Here is a 27,138-nt window from a genome sequence, read left to right as displayed (position 1 = left end):
CTCATTCTCTCTGTTTTGGCCTTAAGGGAGCGGAAGCGCTTCCCAGACCTCAACAGTGAGAAGAGTCCATTGTTGGGATGGGAGAGGTCCATCATAATCTTCCTAGCTTTGGACTTGCACCGCTTGGTGTAGATGGACAGCAGGTCAGGGAGCTCTGATTGAATGATGCGTTCTGCCGAGCGCACCACCCTTTGCAGATCTCGTCTGTCCTGCTTGGTGCTGTTCCCAAACCAGGTGCAGATGTTTGCCGTCAGGACGCTCTCGATGGTGCAGGAGTAGAAGTTCTTGAGCACCTTCAGTGGCAGATGGAAGTCTCTAAGTCTTCTGAGGAAGAAGAGACGCTGACGGGCTTTCTTAACGAGGGTGTTGATGTGACAGGACCATGACAGGTCCTGAGTGATGTGGACACCCAGGTATCGGAAACTGTCCGCTCTCTCCACTGGCGTGCCACTGATGATGAGGGGTTTGTAATTCCTCGCCTGCTTTGTAGTGAAGTCCACGATCAGCTCCTTAGTTTTGCTGATGTTTAGGAGGAGGTTATTCTCCTGGCACCAGGTCTCCAGGTTCCTAATCTCCTCCAGGTAGGCCGTCTCGATGTTGTCGGAGATCAGGCCCACAACAGTGAAGGGGAGAATGTGAAGTCATCTCTATGGGCTGAAGAGTTAAATTTTACTTTCTAATTGTTTTGTGTTGTTAGAAATAAAATGAGCTTGACTGTAGCTGTGACTTCAGTAATAAATATATAATAAAATTGATCACATTTTAAGTCCCAGTTACACAAATGGGAAAAGTGATACCCCCTGTTTGTAAGTGTGACCCTCACAAACCACTGTTAAAAAAAAATGTATGCATGGCTTTGTGAAGCTGAACATCTCCTTATTATTTCTGCAGGTTCATTGAAGCTCTGAGAGCTCAAATGAAGGAGCGAATGTCTCAGGTGAAACTGGAGCTCCCTCCTCTCTGCTGCTGTGCGTCCTCGTTCTGGGACTCCCACCCCGACACCTGCGCTAACAACTGTGTTTTCTACAATAATCCCAAAGGTGAGGAATTCACACGCAACCATCTGCTTGCTTACTGAGCTTCAATCCAACTACATGAAAACATTTTTTTGTTCTGCAGTGTATGCCCAGGCCCTACATTCAGCATTGGCGAGTTTGGATTTGCAGTAAAAGGAAGCTGATGTCTGCCTGAAGGTCCGGTCTCAGATTTTGGAAAATCTTGTGTACATTTTCTAGCCTACGTTCAGATCAGTGCTCTCGCTTAGCACTGAGGAGTCCAGGACATGTTGAGCCTCCACAATAGAAGAGATTTATATGTTTCAGTTTATTGTTGTCTTCCAGAAATAAAATCATACGTTTCACGTAGCTCTAAGGAGGGAATCCAGAATGATGCTTTTACTCTGAAATATCTCAATGTTTTAAAGATGATTTGGTGCACAGATTGTTTTCTAAATGAGCAATAACAAACATGATGTTTCTCTTTGCCTTTGACTCCTGTCTTTGCCTGTTGCGTTATTATCGGATCATCTTCACTTTCCCCAGATCTTTGATTTTAATACTTGGAAAACTGATCATGTTTTCACTGAACAGTCAGATTCCTATATTTATTCTGCTGGTTGTGAAGAATGACATGGAGTATAAAATTTCCTTTTGAACTCTTTTCCTTTGTTTAATTATTGCTTATTAAAGCTGACAGAAATTTGCTTTGATTTATTTATTGGTAATGAAGGAATTTGTGCAGTGTCTTACTCTGTGTATGTAGTTTTAATGGCGGTAGTTAATGTGCTGAGTAAGCAACTAAACTTGAAAATGTCCTTGTGAGGATTTGCTGTTTGTTGTGTGGGTCAAGAGTCATGTTGACCTGTTTTAGCACTCCATTTAACAAATAACACTTCTGTTATGTTTGTTTTTTTAAATAAATGTCACTTTCTGTGGTAAATACAAATTGTGAAATGGTGTGGTCTGCTTTTAAAAATTGTATTCCTTTTTATGATTTTGTGACTGATGCACATTTATATGTTTTAAAATGGTGATAGTTATTTACACTTTTATTATTTTTAACATCAGCTCCAGTTATTTTTGTTACATTGTAGTTACATAGTTGTGTAGCTCATTCACTGGCAAAAAATCAGACTCACTGGCCCTTTTGTTAGGTCACCCATTCAGTTGCTTGTTACATCCTTTAATTTTCCAATCACATGGCAGCAGCTCAATGTATTTGGGCTTGTAGACATGGTCAGAACAACCTGCTTAAGTTCAAATTAAGGACCAGAATGGGGAAGAAAGGTGATTTAAGTGACTTAACATGGCATGGTTACTGATGCCTGACTGGCTGAACTTTATATTTTAGAAACTGCTGATCTGCTAGGATATGCTCTCACAATCTCAGGAAATTACAACAAAACAGGCAAACCAAAAATGATCGATAGAAGATTGGAAAAGTGTTGCCCATAAGGTCCCGTTAGGCTTTAACATGTTTTTCATTAGTACGGACTCGGATCACCTTCGCCACGACTGGACTGATTTTCCTTATTACAATGGAGTAACTTCCAATGTGTTGGGTAGTTGTCATAGCAACGCGTCCGAGCGTCCCGCGACGTAATTAGTATGCGACACGAACGCTGGACGTCCAGGGAAGAATATACCAGCGCTCGGTCTGTGTCATCAGATTCAGAGGACCACGGCAATTTTTTTGTAACCATTTCCCTCTGCTCGCCCGGGGTTCCAGATGCAAGGTGCAAATAATTAAATGAATGTACATTTTAGATTTAAATGAGGAGATGCTGAGCTGGGCAACACATTGCATATCATAGTTTACTGATTTACTCATTAACTGTTTGCTGACGATTAAATTACAAGATGAAAATCAGGACTGATTTTCATCTTGTGAACCGATTGGAATAAGAAGCGAAACTTGAATATTTTACGCCTCTTTTTAAATAATTTGATCAATACTTTTAGTTTTTAATGTCCAACTTTAAACTAATTTAAATTAATAAAAAACTAATAATACAATGAATAAAATATTTAATAATAAAGGCTTTAATCAAGGCTATTTCTTTAAAATAACTGCACTGGCATGTACCCAGAGGGGATACCTGCAGAGCACCCAGGTGGTCAGAAGGACTTTGATCTGAAGTGTAACATTTTAAAGAGCCTAACACGTGCTTTTCAGATACTTTTAATTCTGTTGCATTTTAACTTAAATTGAAATACCTCCACTTTGAGCAGTCCCACCCACTGTCCAACCCCGTTTAGACAAAACAAGGGTCTTTGAATCGCCTGCGTTACGTCACGCATATGCGCATGCATAGGGGCTGGTGGACAGGCTGTCGCCGGGAGGCTGGAAAATCTTATGGAAAACCAAACCAACATTGGAGTATTAATAGCAGCGGTGTCTTACACTTGTATCACAGCGTTTAAGAGGCAGGCCGGCTCTTCTGACTGCGTACTTGAAGTATAAAAGCCGGTCATTATGGAGCATTGCTGGAGATTCACTGCGGGTACCTCCCAACAGGAGCTGCTTTACAGCTCCCGTAGCTACCCCATTTGAGCCTCTATTTTAGCAGGCGCACAGGTCTGTTTTTATTTTGCGGTACTGCACAAGTACTGCCTCTGTTTTCATCCAGGGTTAGTCAGCTCTCTGCGTTTATTCATCTGTACCTGCTCAACATCCGTCTGCTTCCAAGAAGACATGTCCGGGACCCACTGCTGAGAGTCTGTTTTCTCACAATATTTAAAATAATCAAATGAAAATGAAGTCGTCTCTGGCTCCTGGGATAAGACTTATCACCAACTTTTCTCGGGATAGTTGGTAAGTTTCCATTCTTTTTGTCCTCTTGGCGCACACGCAGCCCTGTAATGGAGATTGCTGCTTCTTATCTCTGCTAAATGATTGATATCTCTGTTAGATGATTGACTCAAACTAGTCGATAAACCGTCAGAATGTGAACTGTTCTGGGACCAGTAAATCCAGAGACATTATCATGTAACCAGCTATTGTTTTAAATGTCTCAGTTCCTGTTATAAATGTATTACTACTTCTTGTTTTCTGTACCCGGCACGTCTGGTTTCCCCTGTGCGAATCTAGAATCCCACCAAACTCCATTAAAAAAATTGACATTTTAAGAGGTGGCCGGCCACAGTTTCCAGTGTCGACCACTGGGTTATTTTGCAATAACCGAAAACTGTCGAAAGGGATTTATACCTCCAGATTTATCAGCAAATAAAGTGTCAGTAAAGAGCCATTCCATTATATTTCCTGCTTTTCTAAATCTGACTGAATATAGAAAATACAAATTTTTCTTAAGACAACTCAGGCTCCTCAGGTATGTTTTGTAAATGCAGGGTGTTTTTGCTGGTTACCAAGCTGGAAAACTGCAAGCCACCAAAAAGTTACAAATTGCACAGATTTTATGGAATACAATGAAAAAACTAAAAAAGGAACTGCGGCTGCAGTAAAGACTGAAACTAACTGGGTGAATCTTGAAGAGAGTTTTCATCGGTGAGTCTCATGAGGATTGTGTAGCTCAGAATGAGTCGGACCAGTCTGATAGATGGATCCCCACCAAAAGAAAAGCCAGCAACTGGGAAAAAAGCATCTTTAAATTCTTAAAATGTTTGAGGAAAGGAGAGTACACGAGAGTAGGAAGAGTATCATGTGACTCAACTTCAGTTTCCCTTTATTTCAGTTTCATATACTTTGAGAAGGTCACATTGAAATAATTAAAGCAAATGATTGAATTATTGACCCACATTGTGCTGGACAAACAAAATGTTTGTCTCACACACAGTTTGTTATTAACAAAGGATGTGCCCTTAACTCCTCCCGCCATATCTGCTTGGAACACTCTTGGAATGGTTTGCCATGATAATAACGCCGGAATATGAAAACCATTCAATGACCTGAATGTACAGCATAGTATAAATTTCTCCAAAAACAAAGATCAAACTAAATAATCAAATGATGATAATAAGACAAAACCGAATGTTTCATAAACAATGATGATGATAGTTAGTGTTTATGTTTGTTTACCACCTTTTGCAAGCATTTTTGTATGCACAGTCTTCACCATTATTTATCAATTCAGACAAATGTGCGTCTTATTTGTGTTTGTCCTGATTCCTAATTCTTTAAACACACCTTCGTACTGTATCTCTCAAATTCCAAACAATTTAGGTGAAATCACTGGACTAAAAGAACTTTAGGTTCACGTTCCTTTTGAAAAGATAAACAGACAGATAAACTTTCAAGGGTCATAAACCAAATAAAAGTAGGCTTTGAATTATTTAACACTCTTGCATCTCAAATTAACACCTTACACTCCAAGTATAATGTGAGCACTGAGAATACTTTTTCCACCTATTAACTTGTGTTGTTTAGCCAGCATGAAAACAGCTGATCTGTGAGTTTGTTACCCAAACAAATATTTCTACTTCAGTGGAAAGTTTTACTGTTTTGTGTCATGTGTTTGTGCTGGAGGCATTTTAATTGATGTCACTGCATGATTAATAAGCATACCTTAGTTATTCTCTTTGTAGGTTTATTTTTATTATTCTGTTTTGATATTTTGAATAATAAAGATAATTTGATTGTCATTTTTAAATGATTTTGGTTCTAATGTGTCTGTTTTTGCAGGTATCGTGGTTTTATTCTCATCCTCACCTTCCTGTTCTACACAGCCTATCACTTGTCACGGAAACCTATCAGCATTGTTAAGGTGACTGGAACAGTTGAATTTCTTTTTATGAACACTATTAACAGTGTTTTTGCAGGATCAAATGCTCTCTAGAAGGACAGAACATGTCTTTCTTGTCTTGTACTTTTTACCCTCAAAAATGGATAAAATCTTTACCTTAACACTGCTCACTCCACTCAGGCCATTTGTTATCTTCTTACAGATATATTGATTAAATCTAATTTCTAACATTCAATCTTTAGCTTGTCACAAGATCAGGGAGACAACAGAAGATACGCTCTTTTAAGAAAATAATTTTATCTACATATAACTCAGACACAGCCACAATTAAAGGTATTCGTGTCTTTACAAATTCATAGAAATTAACAGCTGAAGCACAAAAGCTGGTAGAAAAGGAAACGGCTCTAAAGGACGTCTGCTGAATATGCTAAAGGGATTTTTCTTGTTGTTTCAATCAAAGATAGTCAAGCAACAATTGAAAGTGTTTGCATGATACAGCAATGGTCTGCAAATGAAGGCTTTTAAAGTCAAATGCTGTAAAAGCCCCTCATTGTTTAAATTACAAAGTATTCATGAAGTGGTCATAAAACAATCATAGGCTGTGATCCTGTCACCCTGAGAGCTGCAGTGTGTTGTTTGTGGTAATAGTGGTATCCTGGCATATTCTTATACTGTATCTTTATACATTTATACACCTATAGAAGATAATTTTTTTAAATCTTTGGTTCTTCATTTGCTTGTGTCAACTACTGTTTTAGTAATTTCAATTGGTTTCTTTCCACGTTCTTCTCTCGCACTCAGAGTGAACTGCACAGAAACTGCTCCAACGTCATTCAGCCAAAAGACATTAATATAACCAATAATGTTACCTGGTGTGATTGGCCACCCTTTGGTAAGTCCTTTAATTGCTGTCATTAATGCTCGCTTTGGAAACACAACTTCTAGTAGATGAGATTTTGGACAATTGCAGCTCTCAGAAAGTTTCAGTGTACCAAATTATTACTACACATGATTTATCAGTTGGTTAGGTGTTTGCAGTGGAAAAAGTGGCGTATGCATGGATAGGAGGAGCTGCTGTGGTGAACCAGCTTCTTGAAGCTCTGAAACTCAAAAAAAAACAAGGAAAAGGGAGACTTTGTTTGTCGTCTGTAGTACCCCAGAAATTCCAAGTACGTTGATGCATGATTACCTACTGCGAAGGACATGCTGTACACTGATAACTAAATAGTTTGTAGTGTGGGTGTAGATTTTCTCTGAGACTGGAGGCCACATTATAGAGGTGTTCAAGTAAATTTTACACCTTTTCTAGATCATTTTATGATGAAAACTTTAAAATCAGCCACTATGAGATACTATAAAATGAACTGGTGGTTTTGCTCTGGTTTTATATTTGTGTTTTTATATTTTTTTTATATTAGAGTTTTTGGTTAAAGTCCACCAGCTGCTGTTGACTCACGTATAGTTGTCTTTACTTGTTGGCATTAGTATTATAGGTCATTTAAACCACATACACAGCTACACTGTGGCCAGAAGTTGAGGTTAATAGATGAAATCTGCAGTACCTGGAACTTTTTGGGGAAAAGTCTGGTGGAGAGTTAAGCTTAGTGCTCTAAATCCATAGAGGCTGCACTGTCGTGGCCAAGGTTGTTGTTTGTGTTTGTGAGCTGCTGTGAAACTGAGCTGATCATGTGAGACCTGCAGCTGATAAATCTTTAACTTTTAGTTAATGTTACAGAAACACAGAAAAGAGATAAGTGTTTGAAGCTGCACTGGAAGAATACTGGCTATAAGATAGATACAATTACATCTTCTACAACAGAGAATTACCACCAGTTGCACTTGTCATAGTTCCTGTGCTCTGTGGTTACTTTTCTGGCAAGTTTGAAAGCAACTAAATTACAGGGATTATATTAAAAGGGTCCTACTATCATTCCTTCCTCTTTGTCAAGCAACTTTAAGTCTGGGGTTAAGTTTTCAGCTTGAATCTAGTCCAGCTGTGATCGTGTGAGAGCCTGTAATAGGTTAATAGTCCATCATATGGTCAGACCAGAGAGCCAGACAACTCTGTGTTCACAGACGTCCCACCCATCAGTTCATTCAAAACATTTTTTTTGCAAATAAACCAATCAGAAGAAAGTTGACAAAAAGGGGGCCGCTAAAGATAGAAGAGCTATTAATAATATTAATTAGGCATATATTATGATGTTGTTTAGCAACAACCTAACAACAGACTAGGTTCACTGACCAAACAACATTGTAGCATAGGGATGTGGTAGTAAGATAAACAAGAATTATTTTATTGATGACAGGAATACAATGAGGAGCTGGTAATGAGATTAACAGGTCCAGAACTCTGCTGCAGTTTTTTGTGTGTGTGAGCCGTACTAATTGACGAAGACCTCACAAAATTATACGCGCCGATGCGGAGAAAAGTAACAGTTTTCTCTGTTTTCTTGTTAAAGACCAGGACAACTATCAGACACTGTTTGGGGTCTTGGATAACTGCTTTCTGGTTGCTTATGCCATCGGGATGTTTTTCAGGTTTGTATTTGCTGTTTTTGGCTGACCTTGTTGTGTTTTTGTCTGAGAGGGCATGTGCTGCACTGAATAATAATCATCTCTCATGTTCTCAGTGGGATATTTGGTGAGCGTCTCCCTCTGCGGTACTACCTGAGTATTGGGATGTTGATGAGTGGGTTGTTCACATGTCTGTTTGGCCTCGGCTTCTACTGGAACATCCACTCACTGGGGTACTACGCCTTCGTCCAGGTAAAGAAACAAATCCACAAACCTGACCTTTAATTTACTTTCTGATTCATGTATCCTGTTCTCTTTTATTATTTCAATTGTGGGGCATATGACTGTGATATCATTTATAAATAAGAGCTGAAATGTGAGCTCATCAGCCACACATTAGCTGATTTAGGTTGCTAGCATGAAAGTGTCATGGTCCTGGGTCTTTTGACTCAGCGTTTTAAGTTTGAGTTTATTTTGTTCATTAGGTTATCTAAGTTCATTTGGTTATTAGACTCCTTGTGTTTTCTTCCCCTGTATTTAAGCTTCCCCTCACCCTTCGTGTTTCATGCTGCGTGTCTTATGTTATCAAGTTTGTATTATTATGCCTAAGTGTTTCTAGTTATTATTTTCCCCTCGTGTTTCCAACAATGTTAAATCTCCCCTGCTCTTCATGCGTTTCATGTCTGTGTCTTACATTGTCAAGTTCTGGTTGTCGTTTCTAAGTCTGCATGTTTCCTGTTTTATTTTGAAAAGGGGTCTTGTGTTCTGTGCTCATGCGGTTAGTTTTACTCTTGCCTGTGCATCATTATGTCTATCCTAGTCAGCTGTTTCCTCATGTGTCTCCACTTCCCCTAATCACCTGCTGTGTATTTAAGTCCTCTATTTTCAGTGTGTGATTGTCAGGTCGTCTGTTGTCCACGCCATGTTTCCTATGCCATGTTTCCAAGTTTCTTGTCTAGGTTTTTCTTATTGTTTGTTTAGATTTCCCAGTTTAGGTTTGTGTTAATTTTGCTTCAGTTTGCCTTGCCCTTTGTTTGTACCTTTTTTACCAGCCATATTAAGCGGCTCACCTTTTGTTAACATTCAAGTTTTGTTCCCTGTTCCTTGGAGTCTGCATTTTGGGTCCTTTTTTCAATTCATACAGTCTGCCCTCGCCAGACTGTGACAGAAAGTGGTGGTTTCGTTAGCCACACAGTTGAGAAAGTAAATCGGTAAATGTCCTGTAATTGTTTTAATGTTAAAAATCCACTATTAGACAAAAACAGGGGAAGAGAGTGTAGAAACATTTTGACACTTTCTTGATTTAAAAAATTAAAGGAGTGAGTTTGACTTTTTGCTCTCACCTGACTGAGCAGTTAAAACACTGAGCCTGCCCTGACTGAACTAAACTGAAATTATAGACTCTCTTTGAAGCTGATTAATCTAACACTTGGACACAAATGAAAAGCAAAGTGCGGTTTTACACGATTTACCTTCATCTTTACTGAACAGCAGCCAGCTGCAGTGACCGTGGAGAACTTCCCTGGAGCTATCAGCTATCAGTGCTCCTTCAGAGACACAAACCCAGATAGAGATGCTGCATAAATACACTGTGTTTACAGTTCAATTTGTGACATAAAGTAAAGTTTAGCTGTTGTATTAGTCTAAGAGAGAAAGTAGATTTGCATCCTTTTATCTTATGTTGCACAAGCCTTTTGTTTACATTTCTAAACGGATTGTCTTTGAATCTCTTTCTCTGCTGAGAATGAGGAAACTTTGATTTGCTATAAACAAAATTGTGTCCATTTCGGGAACAACTGCAGCATACAAAAAAAACTGCATTAGGTGGAAAAAATAAGGGAAGTGCAGTGATCAGATGAACTGTCTCTTGCTGACCTCAGGTTTTACTGATCGCTGAGGTCTGTAGAAATGTTTTCTCTCACTCAGTGCCTCGTCTTAAACACAGGCGCGGTCAGAAAAGTGTTATTTCACTTCAGGGCTTTTTTCACGCCTTTTGACCACTAATAATAACACGCCAATGGGTTGGATTAGCTCAGAAACAAGTGAAAAAATTAGCTTCAGCCACAGCTTAGGCTAGTTGCCTTCCCATAAATTAGGGATGCCAGTAATGAGACTATTTAGTCTGTTTTTTAAGTCTTTAAATTGAAACCTCAGCTTAAAAAAACCTGGAGATATTTGATTTATATATATATAAAAAGCAGAAAAGCTGCACACCCTTATCTTTGTCATGAGTTTGTCCGCCTATAAATGCAGGAAAATATTTATTTATTTAATTTTTCTGACCTTTGTGCAGTTGCCAGATTGCAGTATTGTTTTACACCTCTCAAGTATCACATGAGCTTCACATGTGTCACATGACCAGCAGTCAAATTCCATCAGCACTTCTCAGGAAAGCATGGAAAGTTAATCAATCAATAAATAAAGTTAAAATTAATAAAGTTAATTTTTAATAAAAATAGGATTCATTCAATAAATGGACAATGAGTTTATTCTAAGGTCTTTACCTCAAAATTGAATTGAATTGAGTTTGTAAGAAAAAAAAGGCGTCTATGGCAATAGAGAAATTGAAATCTGTGACCGGAAGTATTTAAAAAACTGGGTCAACAGTATTTATTTCATTTATGATCCTGTTTATTTTAACCTGTTAACATGTGCACTTTAGGTATGGATATTGAGCATCTCTTACAGGCGTGACCACTGAGAGCTCTGCAGGTCAGTGCAGAGCTCTCTTAGCAGCTTTTCCACTTGAACGTGCACAGAGCACATGGTGGCTTAGTCACTCTTAGATCTCACTTATCACATGACTCGCAGCTGCATCACATGACTGCACATGCAGAGCTTTGCTTATATCAGTTTGGTGTAGGAATGTTGAGAATCTATGTTCGTTGATCTCTTCTTCTTTTCCTCTTCATGCGGAGTTTACAGGGTTTCACGAAGAACGTTAACACAGTCCAGGTTCTCTTTCTGTTTCATTCTGCAGGTCATGAACGGGCTGGTGCAGACCACCGGTTGGCCAGCAGTGGTGGCTTGTGTTGGCAACTGGTTTGGAAAGGGGAAGTAAGTAGTGGGGGAGAATTCATGCTGAATGTGCATTAGAAATTGCTTTTTTCCCTTCTTTTTTCTTTCTTTTTTTGATGGCAGCAGAATGAAACACAAGCACATTGTCAAACCAGGCTTGGTTGTAGGTCAGACGACACTCACATCATAAATTAAAGTTATGAGCCTGAACAACTGGTTCTCACTGAAGTAGAACTACAAGCACAGCAAGCAGACAGACATATTAAGAATATATAATTGGCTCTAAAAATACACTAAAGAAAGGGGCAGGGAACAGAAAAAAGAACAATATTTATAGTAACAGTCACATGTCTGTCAGTGTTTGCACTGCTGCTATTGATTATGTCCACCTCAGCCAGTCAAAGAAGTTAGGTTACACTAAAAAGAAGATTGCATGTGTACATAGGTGATGAGTATTGACAAGATCTAATTGACTGCCATTATCAATTCCGCTTTTAGGTTGGATTCTCGAGCAGTTCCCTTATTAACTCCTCATCAATTCTGAGTGCAAAACTATTGATATCTTTGAGTCTGAACACGGTGTCCAGTTCAAAATAAGCCTTTATGTGACTTAGGTGTGCAAAAGCTGTCATAAGTTTGCTGGAGTCTTTGTGTTAGGGGAATTGCTGTAAACCTGCCTTTACCTGACATATGTAATCATATGTCAGGTGCAACATATTTATATGATAAAGAAAAGCATCAGGAGTAAATATGAGGCACTTACAGTGGGGCAAAAAAGTATTTAGTCAGCCACCGATTGTGCAAGTTCCCCCACCTAAAATGATGACAGAGGTCAGTAATTTGCACCAGAGGTACACTTCAACTGTGAGAGACAGAATGTGGAAAAAAAAATCCATGAATTCACATGGTAGGATTTGTAAAGAATTTATTCGTAAATCAGGGTGGAAAATAAGTATTTGGTCACCTCAAACAAGGAAAATCTCTGGCTCTCACAGACCTGTAACGTCTTCTGTAAGAAGCTTTTCTGTCCCCCACTCGTTACCTGTATGAATGGCACCTGTTTGAACTCATCATCTGTATAAAAGACACCTGTCCACAGCCTCAAACAGTCAGACTCCAAACTCCGCCATGGCCAAGACCAAAGAGCTTTTGAAGGACACCAGGAAAAGTATTGTAGACCTGCACCAGACTGGGAAGAGTGAATCTACTATAGGCAAGCAGCTTGGTGTGAAAAAATCAACTGTGGGAGCAATCATCAGAAAATGGAAGACATATAAGACCACTGATAATCTCCCTCGATCTGGGGCTCCACGCAAGATCTCATCCCGTGGGGTCAAAATGATCATGAGAACGGTGAGCAAAGATCCCAGAACCACACGGGGGGACCTGGTGAATGACCTGCAGAGAGCTGGGACCAAAGTAACAAAGGTCACCATCAGTAACACACTACAACGGCAGGGAATCAAATCCCGCAGTGCCAGACGTGTTCGCTGCTGAAGCCAGTGCATGTCCAGGCCCGTCTGAAGTTTGCCAGAGAGCACATGGATGATACAGCAGAGGATTGGGAGAATGTCATGTGGTCAGATGAAACCAAAGTAGAACTTTTTGGTATAAACTCAACTCGTCGTGTTTGGAGGAAGAAGAATACTGAGTTGCATCCCAAGAACACCATACCTACTGTGAAGCATGGGGGTGGAAACATCATGCTATGGGGCTGTTTTTCTGCCAAGGGGACAGGACGACTGATCCGTGTTAAGGACAGAATGAATGGGGCCATGTATCGTGAGATTTTGAGCCAAAACCTCCTTCCATCAGTGAGAACTTTGAAGATGAAACGAGGCTGGGTCTTCCAACATGACAATGATCCAAAACACACCGCCCGGGCAACAAAGGAGTGGCTCCGTAAGAAGCATTTGAAAGTCCTGGAGTGGCCTAGCCAGTCTCCAGACCTCAACCCCATAGAAAATCTGTGGCGGGAGTTGAAAGTCCGTGTTGCTCGGCGACAGCCCCAAAACATCACTGCTCTCGAGAAGATCTGCATGGAGGAATGGGCCAAAATACCAGCTACTGTGTGTGCAAACCTGGTAAAGACCTATAGTAAACGTTTGACCTCTGTTATTGCCAACAAAGGTTATGTTACAAAGTATTGAGTTGTATTTTTGTTATTGACCAAATACTTATTTTCCACCCTGATTTACGAATAAATTCTTTACAAATCCTACCATGTGGATTCATGGATTTTTTTTTTCACATTCTGTCTCTCACAGTTGAAGTGTACCTCTGGTGCAAATTACTGACCTCTGTCATCATTTTAAGTGGGGGAACTTGCACAATCGGTGGCTGACTAAATACTTTTTTGCCCCACTGTACATATGAAATTTTAACTTCAACAGATAACAGGACTGTTCTCTTTTTCATTCATCTCCATAATTTTGCTTGTCACTGCTTTGATCTTTGCTCATACTGAGGCTCCCGGCTTGTGGCTGGCTGAACTGTGGATAACTTTAGCTTGAGACATTTTTCCCATGTAACGTGGCTACATGACTACAAACTATTTAACAATATAAACCTGGATATTTATGGACATAAAAAACAAAAACATGTTATCAGTTTTTGGCAGATGACTGCTTTTTAACCCAAAACTGATCCCTAACCTGTCATTCAACTCAAATATCATTTTGTAAACCCAGACAAGTAACAAATACGAGGATTTTGACAGAGTAAACCTGTCGAAAAATCACCATATTTGAGAATTGAAACTCATCATTTTACTGTCATTGTATTAATTTCTCAATGACTCCCCTCAGCTTACAAGTAGAGGCACCTCTGCAGCTTTGTATCGACCATAATGATTTTTTTACTCCAAAGAAAATCTCAATATGAAGTTTCAGGCAGACATGTCAGTTGGAACTAAGTTAGCAGATTGACAGATCTGGAGTGGAGAGATAACCTGTGTGAACCGCTGCATCTGGAAGTCCTGCACAGGCGGTGCATGAGAAGGACATACATCATGTTTCAGAACTGGATATTGAATAATCTAGCACCTGCACAAAAATCCTGCAAAGTTCACCAAATGTCAATTTCACCAGGTTTTTTCTGGCCATATCAACAAACATGTTACGTTTTTTTTTTTTACCTTAATCAAACCGTGAGAGAAAATGGACATCATGCTTATTAGTCAGTTAAACAATCAGCTTGTTCATTCATATGTACATTTGTAATCTGGCTAAGCCTGTTTTCCTGCCTCCCTGTGGTCATGCTAAGATATGTTAACCATTGTCTGGGTCCTGCAAATCTCTTGTGCTCCAGGATTCAGAGTATCAGAGAGCACAAGAAATGATTGTGAATCATCACAGCACACACGCTCTCTCAGATAAAAAGGCAAAAGGTCAGCCAAAAAAAAGCGCACACAAACCTGGAAAACACCCTGATGGCTTTATCCAAGACCCTGCACAGTGTCTGATAGTTCTAGAGAAACAGGAAACAGATAAAACTCTTTCTTTTCTCCCTTTTTAAATTCATAACGTTTATAAATGTGTGTTTTTACTGGCCTTCCACTCACAAAAGCGGTGACAGCTGACACACACATGACAGTTTTAGGCCTTAATTTGTGGCTCGCAGACATTACTTATACATTTGCCACATTGTTTACATGTATAACAGAAGCAAAGCATAGTAGGCCACATTTAAACCCCAGTAGTGATCTCTGTTTTAATGCACCAGAGCCCTAATTAAGTTCTTGCCTACTTTTTACTTCCCCAAATGTCTTCAGTGCATAAAACAACATAAAGGCATGCTGACAAGCTTCAAGACTCCAGCTCAGCATTCATGAATCCATTTTGTAAAACTGACTTTCAGCAGGAGAACTTCTCGTGACCTTCTCTGTTTTGATTGCCAGGCGTGGCTTCATCATGGGTGTGTGGAACTCCCACACCTCAGTGGGAAACATCCTGGGCTCCCTCATTGCGGGAGTCTTCGTCTCCACGGCCTGGGGATTATCCTTCATCGTCCCTGGAATCATCATCGCCTGCACTGGGGTCCTGTGCTTCTTCTTCCTGGTTGAGAGTGAGTTTCCGTTTGTCAGACAAAATCCAAAATACTTCCCCAAAGTGAGCTTTAAGATTTAATGTCTCCCATCCCATTTCGTCCGTTCTCTTTTCAGAACCTGAAGACGTGAACTGCTCATCTCCTCAGCATCATGTAAGTTACAAAAGCAACGCATCCTTTCCCCTCTTTCCATGAAAAAGTCTGCTTGAGCTGTTTATTTGTGTGTCAGAGTGGTCAGGAGAGGAGTCAGGAGGTTGGTGAGACGGCGCCTCTCTTGCGGGACTCATCCATTGTTGATCCATCCATCAATGGAGCCGTCTCCACTGAGCCAGACGTGATTGTTGAGGAGCACAGCGAGGCCATCAGCTTCCTTGGAGCGCTGCGCATACCTGTGAGTGGAAATGGCACCTTTAATCACAGAAATGTGATTGATTGGCTTTGAATGTGCAGATATTTGTGCCATATTTTACAGTAAAATTTTCCCATCACGCTAAGTTTAACTCAAGGGTTGAAAATTGCTAACTTTGGCACCACCTAGTGGCTAATTAAAAATATCCCTCCAAACAAACGTTATAAAAACTATTTTAAAGTTTCTTTAACAATGAAAAATATTCACAAATTGTTTTTATATTTATATTATTAAAGTTGAGGTTGTCAGACTGTTTTTGTCACAGCTGTCTGTCTTAACTGGTCACTTAAATGAAAAGGAGCCGTTATTAATGTTATTAACGAGACTTTTGTTTCTTCGAAAGTCACAAACCCACGCGGCTCCTGTGAAAACGGCTCTGTGTGTTTATCCTGTTAAAGATGGGAGGGACAGTGATTGGTCGTTTAATCTCATTGTTATGTTTACTTTGCTGATAATGAGACTGTTGCCTAGTAACAAATAAGACACATTTGACACAACAATTAGAGACCAATTCATGCGTCACTTATTATCACCTTTACTTCACTCACTTTGACTTGATCACTCCCGTGATGATGATTGTTTTTGCTGTTAAGCGATTATCTCTTCTTTTCTTTTTCTTTTTTTTTTACTCCAACCAATCAGCAGCGAGCAACTTATCCGCCAGACAGCACGAAGAGCGCTGCAGAAGTCGCCTGGGGGCACTTAACGCTTTTTCTTTTTTTTTTCTTCAACTGTCAAAGAAACAGTTGATTTTTCCAGTCAGTGTTTATTATGACTTTAGGAAAGAACCTTATGAGAAACAATTACTTTCCCACAAATATGCCTGTCACAAAGACCCGCCTTCCTGGAGGTTTCTGCTGGAAACAGCAATGATTCTGTTGGAATAATAAATGTGAATCAAAGATAATGATTAGTAATTTACGTGAGTATATGTTAGGAAAAATAAGACAAAATAAGAGTTATAAAGTTGCAGTTTAACTACAACTCTATAAATTTAGCCAGTGCAAATAGTCCTGATCAAAAACGAGTTATAACTCTTTTCCACTCTTCAGTATGCCTGGTTAACAAACACTACCAGTGGGTTTTATTATTATTGATAACATGGTGAATTTCTGCTGTTTGTTACTGTTAAACTGTTTCTATGAGTCACCTCTTTCTTTGTGATCAGCTATTCATCAGTGGTATGAAGACAGGTTTGCATGAACAGGTCCTGAGCAGTGAATGAGTTAAGCATAGATACATGGATACACATTAAATACATTATAGGTACCTGTGTTCATGTATATCTCCTAGGGAACTAGGAGAAACCATAGTCATCTGCAATCATATGTGCACTTGAAAAAAAGGTTGTTTTTTTTTAATCACCTCAAATTATTCTATGCATGGGGAAAGGCCCATGCAGGTGAGAAGGTCTAAGAAATTCAGAACCCATGAGGTGACTCACAGTCATTTCCCAATGACTTTGAATAAACTGGAATTAAGCGATGTCCTCACTGTGGGTTCATGAGAAAGAGTCAGAGCTGTTTTGAAAACCGTGCATGGATTTGACACGCAACTCTGCTCCTGTCATTGTATCAGAAGGGGAGGGTGTTTGATTTCCACCTGTGTTGCACCTCTCTGATGGCTAACGGTGAATTACAGGATGACAGACACTTTAAGTTGCTTCTGGGGTTTTTTCATGATGTTTTCTGTCTCTCAGGGCGTGGTGGAGTTCTCGCTCTGTCTGCTTTTTGCCAAACTGGTCAGCTACACCTTCCTCTACTGGCTTCCTCTCTACATCTCAAATGTTGGTCAGTATTTACACACATCATTTTACTATTAAGATAACCTAATGATCAGTTCATGTGATTTAAAGCAGTTTTTAGAGTTAATGCATTTGTTTTGTTTTTGTTTTTTAGCACATTTTGAGGCAAAAGAAGCAGGAGATATGTCGACATTATTTGATGTCGGAGGAATCTTGGGTAAGCTTTGAGTCTTGTTTGATTTGTAAAATCACTCAGTCAGTTCAGTTTTTGCCAGAAATAAAGATGCAGAACATGATGCAAAAATGCATCACTGCAGTGTGACTGTGTCACATACGGCTGTGTGACAGGCGGGATTTGGACCCAAATGCAGAAAATAAACTCAAGACTTTATCTTTATTCCTGTAACCCTAAAGGAATGCTGAAAGTAAAAATGTTTGCACAATAGGAAACCAAAATATCAGAAATATCATGAAACACAGGAGAAGGAGGTGCAGAGCATTGAGGAACGACATGAGGAAGGGCAAAGGGAGAACTGGGGTTATAAATAAACACAAGATAATAAGGAAGATCAGAAACACCTGGGAACACAGCTGGTACAAATCTGGGATACAAGACTAGGAAAGGAAAACTGAATGTTAAACACATGAGACAAAGGTTACGAAAAAGCAAGACAGGGATACCTAACACAGAGACAGATGGTCAGATATGGTACAGGGAAACATGAGGGAGACCTGAAGACCAAACTCTGAGTACAAACAACAACAGCTGTAACGGGGAATAAATACAAGTGAAATATACAAAGGTGAAAACTATGCAGTAAGTAAAAATATAATAAATATATAATACATATATAGTTATTTTAAACTAATTATAAACAATTATAAGTAGTGATATCTTAGTCTTCTGTAGAAACAAAGATCTTTAAAATTAAAACTAAAAACTTTTTTGAACACTTGTTTTTAATGAATTCTTAATATTAAAATCTCCCAATTTTATGCAGTCAAAATCTTAACTTTTAACCTTTAAATAACCTTGAATTAACCTTTAAATTTGTGCAGTTTTTACTATTCAAAGTATAATATATCGCATAATATCCATGCTCAGTGATAGCGATAGAACAAAAGGATTCTGAATTTAGGCAAGATTTCAGGTTGTGAGGTTTGAGTGGGTGGTGACGGTGAGGTAGATGTGAAGTTTTTCAGCTGTGAACATTTCATGCAGGTATCTCCTGCTCTTAAGCAGTTATGGGGGTTCAACAATTGTGGAAAAAATAAGACAAATTAAAAGGTTTCAAATTTTCAACCCGCCCGTATAGTTCAAGAGACTAACTCTGAAAATATTTGTGGGAAGAAGGAAAAACTTGACTGAACTGTCTTTGTGTCTGCAGGAGGCATCTTGGCGGGCCTTGTGTCTGACTACACTGGGGGGAGGGCGTCGACGTGCTGCGTCATGCTGGTTGTTGCTGCCCCCATGGTGAGTGTCACCTCTTATATTAGATTAATAATACGATTGTGGAGCAGTGAAAATGGACGGGGGGGTGGGAGGGTGGCTGGTGTAAACTTGATTTTTAAAAATCCAAGAGGTCAACAACACTTTCATTTAAATAACTAACACTTGCCATGGTTAGAGGCTTCTGCATACAAGCCTTCATCATGGGTAAAAAACCTCAAATTTATTAAATGCATCTTGCTGGTATTGGGTTGGACCCTCTTTTACCTCCAGAACTACATTAATTCTTCATGGCATCGATTGAACAAGGTGCTGGAAACACTCATCTGAGATTTAGGTCCATATTGAGACGACAGCCTCACACAGTTTCTGTAGGATGTGTCTCTCCCGTTCCACCATATCCCAAAGGTGCTCGATTGGATTGAGATCTGGTCACTGTGGAGGCTATTTGAGCACAGTGAGCTCATTCTTATGTTCAAGAAACTGTTTGAAGTTGTTAAAAACAAGTGTAAAAAGTTCAAATAAGTTCAAGTTTTTTTTTTACAGAAGATCACTCAGTGTGTGGGAGGTGTGACTAAAGCAACACTGTGATGTCACGCTTCATGAAAGATCAACACCCAGTCTAAGAGTGCTGTTTAAAAAGGATAGGTGTATACAGTATATACAGACAGTATATTCTGCTGTTCACAAAAGTCAATCACAAGTGTGTGCTGGTGTTTTTGGCTCCATGTTAGTGTAACCACAATAAGGTAATTTTACCAAAAACAACACAAATAGAAGAAATGATAATTGATCTCAGACACTGTAACATTGAATGCAAAGCCAGCGTTATTCATAGCATGGACTTGCAGATGGAGCACTGCTATAAATGTCGACCACAGTTTTTGACCAGTTCAAATCATAAAAAACAGAAAAAAAAATTTGATAAGGAGATTTAAGTGTTTTGTTTTTGTCTTTGTTTTTTTAAAATCTGCTGGTTTTAACTAATAATGACACAGAAACATCCTGAGCAGCATTGTTAACGCCTGCTCCAAAAGCAGGGTTATTTCTCTCACTGGGGTAAAAATTATTAATCATTTTGACCAGTTTTTTTTTTGACCAGTTTTGTCATCCGAGTTCAGGAAGCTTCTCTCAGTCAAAGTGTATTTAATGTTTTTGACAGGATGATATTTCACACTGATGTGAGAGAGGTTTCTGGCTGTAATAATTGTCACCCATGTGCAGATTTTCCACAATTAGTTGATTGGCTGATTATTTGTTTTGCTCTATTCTCAGCTTTTCCTCTATAATAACATTGGGCAGAGGAGCCTCGGTACTACAATCGGTAAGACTTCTTTATTTTGTCATTTTTAACTTTGATACTAATCACATTAAAAACACCTTGTTGTTAAAATGTTTACTCAAATTACATTCTTGTATAATGTTTAAGAGTTTATGACACAATATTATGGAGTGTATGTAGCGTATGGTCATGATTGTAAACTGGTCACTTTGCCAAAATCAAAGTAAAATTCAAGAATATGACAGAAAGAGGAGACAGGAAGTATTGCACAGTAAAGCATTTTTGATAATCAAGACGTCTAGAAATTGATCACAAGATGCAAGATTTCATTGATTTATTGATCATGTTTTCAGTAGAAAGAAAGATTTCAGAGTTATTAATTCATTATTTGAGCATAGATAACTCACAGATTCTTTACATTTGCTTACATTGACCTGAACTTAGCTCGAACTGAAAATAGATTAGATAGACTTGTTGTGGATTCAGCCCTCACTTATACTTTTTCTTTCTGTGTAGGTATGCTGTTATTGTGTGGAGCCCTGGTGAATGGACCTTATGCTCTTATCACAACTGCTGTATCTGCTGACCTGGTAAGGTCTAAGGCATCATAGGAAATCCTTTGCTTTACTTAAAAATGTCTCCGCCATTGGCATAATGATGCTTCCGTTGCCACAGGGGACACACGAGAGTTTGAAAGGAAACGCCAGGGCGCTGTCGACAGTGACCGCAATTATTGATGGGACAGGATCAATAGGTATGCATATCATGACTAAACGTTAAAAAATCTTGAGCTTAACTCTTTCATCTGTAATTATCATAATAACTAAGGAACAAACGAGTTGGTTAAGTCAGCAGAGGATTTTAAGCCTCTTTTGTCTCAAAAAAGCCCAAAATCTTCCAGATGTCACCTGTTCAGCACCAAACTGCAGACAGGTAAAGTTAGCACCCATCTGTTGATCATGGTGGAACCATTTAGCCTTTAAAAGTGTTTGTATTGCCCTCAGGAGTTGGTGGACACTAAAAATAGAGCTTACATCTTACTGTTAGTTTGTTTGCCCATGAACTCCTCCTGTGTGAACAGGAGATGAGAAACGAAACCCGACACGCAGGTACATCTTATTCCCCTCAAGGTTTTTTTCTATATCCGATGTTATTATGATGTCATCAGGTTGCCCAGCAACCACTTGCCAATGAGGTAGACATTGGACTTTACTCATAGTTTACCTATGGCACCATATAAAAGCACTGTATGATCTGTAATTTCACAAAAATGACATCTATAATGTATATCCATAAAACTTTAATTAGGCTTGATGCGTCATCATGTTGCCTAGCAACCACATAACAAAAGACTAAACAGTCCTGTAGCGTGGTCATGTACTAGTATTCATATCATACTCTTTATAAAACACGGAGACTATTAGTTCTAATATAATTAATGCATCCTTGCATTTCTGTCCACATTTGTCTCATGGTTTAAATTAAAATTAAAAGCGTAGATAGAACATAAACAGTTATTTTGTCTTTTGTACTCAGGACAGCAGTTTGTGTAACTGTAAAAAAGAAGATGGAAACTGATGAAGTCCTGAGAGACTAGAAAATTGAGTACTTAATGTGTGATTTAAAAGGAAATGGCTATTTTTCCATTTTGTGTTTTTCCTCCTAACTTTTTCATTTAAGTCTGAATAATTCTTGACGACTTTATGCGTTTACACTTAATGACTTATTTTTATGCTCTCTGCAGGAGCTGCACTGGGTCCTCTGCTGGCCGGTGTGATCTCACCAACTGGCTGGAACAATGTCTTCTACATGCTCATCTCTGCTGACGTCTTAGCCTGCCTGGTCAGAGAGCAATCTTTATCTGTTCACTCACATAGAATAAACTTGTTCCTTTTTAATGCAAATGCCAACCAGTTAATTTAAGGATTGTTGTGGTGGTTCATCCTAAATTTATTATTGTGTCAGCATAAAACCGCTGATACAAATGTATACGAGAAAACAATATTAAACATTGTACACTCACTGGCCACTTTGTTAGGTACACCTGTTCAGCTGCTTATTAAGGCAAATATCTAATGAGCCAATCACACAGCAGCAACTCGAGCATCACAAACATAAACGTGGTTGTTACCAATGTGTGCCTACTAAAGTGGGTGAGTGTAACACAACAAAGACAACAAAATTGACAGCTAAAGTTACCAAACAAACAAAATTACAACCTTACAAACAAATTTAGTAATTCATTCATTTAACAAAGAAATAACGTGCAGTACAGTGTTCACATTGAAAACATAAGCAGACTGGTGTGAGGTAGCAAAACAAAGCATGTCTGAATAGGCAAAAAAATGAAAAGGTAACTTATTGCAGTTGGAAGGTTTTTTTAACAGCTTTCTTTGGTACAAAATGGACATTAAAGAAAAACTGCTCAGAACTTCTTATATAGTATATCTATATAGTTTACTTTAAAAATAAATTGGCACCGGTGAAACTGGCGTCTTGAATAAAGGAGCCAGCTGAGTCTGTGAAACATCTGAACATACAATTCTGCAGAGTCGGTTATATTTACCACAAACATGGTACCAGTCTCATGTCATAATAGTCCATTATTGGCAATGTAAGTTACATGACGAGTCTTTGTGTAACATTACTGGTATGTTACTGGTGCAATGCAGAATATCGGTGCCTAAGTCGAGACGTTGCCGCCGCGAAGCTAACCTCAATTCACTTGATTTATGTTGAGAAAAGGAGCAAACAATAGTTTGCCAATGCTGTCCTGTGGACCTTTATTTCACTAAGCTCCACATGGATCCTTTTTTATTCCTAATGATTTTTAAATATTGTGGTTTGTGAGTATGCCAGAGAACTTATGAGAACCACTCAAACCCCCAACTGACACTTCTTTTGTTTGGCTCCAGTTTTTGTCCAGGCTTGTTTACAAGGAAGCTCAGAGATGGTGTGGGTGTGGACCCAGAGCCAGAGGGTGAGTATCATCGTCAACGCCACTGTCTCTTTTTTCGACCTTTACCTTCTTTGTTTACATTCATTTCGGGGAACCCTAGAGATTAAGTAAGCCAATACAGAAAAGACTGATGTTTAAATATGTTTAACACAGCCGGTAAAGATGGAACACAATAGGAAGGCTTTTTACAAAAAAGCCTCAGTTTCTCTAGAGGTTGCATGAAAAGAAGGATGCCTGTGCATTAAAAAGGGAGCTGGGGAAATGTATTAGGATCGTTAATATAATAACTGGAAGCAGGTGGAAGCCACTATCCTGGCTCTTCCCTGAGGCAACAAAATACACTTTTGAGAAAAAGTAAAGCACAGGAATTAGTTATATTGTGCTAGTTTAATCCAACCCTGAAGTAATTTGTTTTCCTCTGTAAACCTGAACACATCTGCACAGTAATCCAGATTAGGTGTTTTATTATAAACATGAGTCATTTATTCTTCAGAATATACTCACAGAATGAAATGAAATAATCTGAAATCAGTGCATCTCTGTTGTTTGCTGCTAAGCTAACAGTGTAGCATATGATTATAGTATCGGTTTTTCTGATCAGCCTCTACCTGCAGGAATTTTGTCATCCTCTAAACTAACTGTGACTTTTTATTGCAGGTTCAATGAGCTCTGAAATCAAAGTGAAAACCAAAACACACAAAGGGAGGAAACAATGATGAAACTGACCTCACCGTACAACCAACTAACTCTTTTTTTTTTAACCTCCAACTTGGACAATCTTCTGCTGAGCTGATGATTGAAGCCTTCTAACTGTACGACAGTATGCTTCTATAAGGAGACAAATGTCTTTTTGAGGACTAATCCACTCATTCTTACTTGTTTTTAATGTTCTTTTAGCATTAAATGGTTTACACTGTTTTTTTTCTTATTGGGTCTTTTTTTTTGTCTCCTTGGTGTTTGTGCCCTTTCAATGGCATTTTAGGCAAACAAGCTGGAACACTGGCTGAGTCAGAAACTGCTTCAGAGGGTTTTACATGCAGTAGAAAGTCACCGTGTAACTGAAAACTTAAGTGTAAGGAACTAAGTAAGAAAGTTTTGTGATTTCAAATTTGGAAACTGGCTAACACTTTATAATGTGGCCGTGACTAACAGGGTTCGTGTAACATGCCACGTGTGTAGTCAGTACAATCAGTGGTGTGAAAGGAGAGAAGTGATACTGTAAATAATTTTAAATACTACAGGCATAAGTACACTGTAATAAAATTTAAGTTGTGAATAAGTAATTTTAAGTACTGTTTAACATTTTTCTTGATAATTTTGCAGAAAAACAAACAATATTTCCGTATGTTACATTGCAAATACGTTGTACTTTTCAGTGTTTTGGTCATATTATGAGCTGGTTTAACCTTCCAGAGCTTCCAGAAAATTAAAAATGACTTACCTACAAATACAATTTTATGTAATTTTAAGTAGCTAAGTAAGTAATATAATAATATAATATAATTTGTGTCTCCTTTATTTTCTTGAAAGTTAGGCAAGGTCATGTCAATCTACGGCCCATAGTACGACGTACTTATGATGAAAGCTGGGGAATTATTGATTGTTTTTCTACAAAATTACCAAGAAATTAACTACAAAGTAGTTTACTTGTAGTTAACTAAAGCTAGAGAATGTTGGATCAGATGGTTTTACCAGTCTTGCATGAGGCATGGGGTCACGAAGCTACTTCCCTGAAGCTTTTCATGTTAACTTTTTGAAGGAAGATTTTTTTAAGTTGAATAAAAATGCTGTCAGTTCTACTGCTGTATGTGGTAGATTCAAACTAAAAGAGACGATTGGTTTCTAGTGTAGATTATTGAACAGCAAACAGAAAAATTATTTTTTTTAAATATTGTTTCTTAACACTGTAAAGCCTAAACCGCCAGAAATGCAAACTTTTTTGAAACTTGAATGTTTATTAAGCCTCCTGACAAATAAAAAAAGAAATTTGCACATGATTTTGCTACATCTGGCATTTCTGTGTAATATATTGCTTACAGTATGCATGTGTCTGATTGTATACGTCAGGCTTTTCAGGAGAAAAAAAGTCACACTGATGTAAAAGCCATGTATCAAATATGAATAACTTGACATTACAGAGTTAAAGAATCAATACCATGAAAGTGTTTTTAAACCACAATGGATGTGCCTCATTCACTGCCAGTTAAAAATAAATATTTGATTTTATAGGATTTCCTTACTCATGGGGATATATGAGGGTGGTGAATGACAGGAACATAAAAGCTGCAGCTGAGATGACGATGCCTGATGCCCTGAGGCAAAACTGGAAATCTGAGATTTTTAACAATCTGTGCAAATTATGCGATATTTAAGCCGGAGCTCAAACTGGAAATTTTCCGGTTTTTGGATGTTTGCATGTGGTGTTTAATTGGGAGGTTCAGATGTGGGTTACAGTAAGATTTCATGGAATTGAACACGTCAGTTGTTTATGCACACTCTGAGACTTGGGGAAACTTGAGTATAAGATATTAGACTGAGATATGGTCTAACTAAAGATATTACTGTGCAGTGGATGTGGGTGATTTTAATAATATGTTATTTATTTCTTTGTGTGAGTGCATATTTACCTCCTGCCTTGGAGAGAATAAATTAAAATTCAGTGCATCTCAAAAAATGTGAAATTTGAATTTGTTTTTTGGTAATTAATTATAAAAATAAACTGTTCAAAAGTCTTGAGTCACCCCTCACCACTTTATATTTTGTGTTCAAGAAACTAGACATGTCATTTTTAAAGTATCCTTGAAAGTGTTTCTTTGGACACTGTCTACTTTTCACTTATCAGTTAATCTATCAACTTTTCACTGAAGCCTCATCAGAAATGGGCTCAGTGGCAACCTGTCTGATGGAAGGATGATTACAAATTTTAAACTTTTGGTTCAATTCTTCATCAGTGTGTGTGGAAGAGGTCGAGACACAGTGAGTGTGAAACATGGTGGAGGCTCTGCCATAGTGTTGGGCAACATCTTTGCCAGTGCTATTGGAGATCTTGTCAAAATTGATGGGATTATGAAATCAGATTTGGATCCCCCCACCATGTAATACCATATGGAAAACATTTGATTGGCAGCAACTTCATTTTTCAGCATGACAACAATCCTGAACACACTGCCAATGCTGGGTATGAAACACTGTCAGTCATGACAAAAATACCCCAACAACACAGAAGTTCAACCTCTTTTTATTGAAAGAAAGTAAATAAATGTTAATAAACATTCAGTATGAGGTAAATACAAACGATTCTCTGAGACTCAGAGGATCACACGTCACTGTTTCCATTTTCACCTTTACAGTGGTAGCTTCAGTTACATCAGTAAAAACATGACTCTGCTGTAACGTTACATAACATACAGTAAATATAGTGGCTGTTTTCATTTTATGGCTGAAGTTGGAGTTTGGTCCCACTGCAAAACTTTAACCCCGGACAAAAAATATACAATGGACACTCAAAACAGAAACTGCAGAGAGGCAAACACAAGTGAACTGAGGACAGAGCAAGCTACGAGCTACAAAATAAAGAGAAACTCTGTCAACACTTGCTTAAGTGCTCCACTTCCAAACTAAAAACAAAACAAAAAAAAAAGGTCTGGTGATATTTTATATTTTACAACTGTCAACAAACTGTCAACAAATCCCACAAAGACCCCAAAAACCAGCAATAAGCGTTGTGTGTACTTCCTGTGATGTGATTCATGTCAGAGGGCGCATTGCAGGCAGTTTTGCTACTTTGATGTGATTTGTTAGAGTTATTTTCTTTAACTTGACGATAACAGGAAATGACAGGTTAGCTAAACACAGAAAGTGACAAGAAAGTGTCAGTATGAAACACTTACAGGTCGTAACCAAGTTCAAACATTCAGACTGCAGCTGTTAAAGTAGTGTGTTATGCATAGACGACATTTAAAACTGGGTATGTGCTTAATGCAGAGATCAGCCAGCTCTAAGCAGATCTGATTG

The 27,138-nt window shown here is 38.5% G+C and overlaps 1 protein-coding gene across 1 annotated transcript; it reads left to right on the top strand.

Annotated features, from left to right (window-relative positions):
* Positions 1-2,942: 2,942 nt before the first annotated feature.
* slc37a2 (solute carrier family 37 member 2) lies at positions 2,943-25,767 on the top strand. Its single transcript, XM_080867370.1, has 18 exons — positions 2,943-3,813; positions 5,638-5,719; positions 6,500-6,590; positions 8,161-8,239; positions 8,332-8,467; positions 11,196-11,272; positions 15,132-15,298; positions 15,396-15,433; positions 15,510-15,671; positions 17,389-17,479; positions 17,588-17,650; positions 18,822-18,907; positions 20,159-20,207; positions 20,682-20,755; positions 20,841-20,919; positions 21,910-22,007; positions 23,081-23,145; positions 23,782-25,767. Exons 1-18 carry the CDS (start codon positions 3,749-3,751, stop codon positions 23,795-23,797), a joined length of 1,518 nt encoding a protein of 505 aa, XP_080723496.1. The 5' UTR covers positions 2,943-3,748; the 3' UTR covers positions 23,798-25,767.
* The last annotated feature ends 1,371 nt before the right edge of the window (positions 25,768-27,138 follow it).

Source organism: Rhamphochromis sp. 'chilingali', assembly GCF_963969265.1.
Source record: "Rhamphochromis sp. 'chilingali' genome assembly, chromosome: 19".
Lineage (NCBI taxonomy): Eukaryota > Metazoa > Chordata > Actinopteri > Cichliformes > Cichlidae > Rhamphochromis > Rhamphochromis sp. 'chilingali'.
The sequence above is the reverse complement of the archived record's forward strand: the minus strand, read 5'-3'. Positions and strand labels throughout refer to the sequence as shown.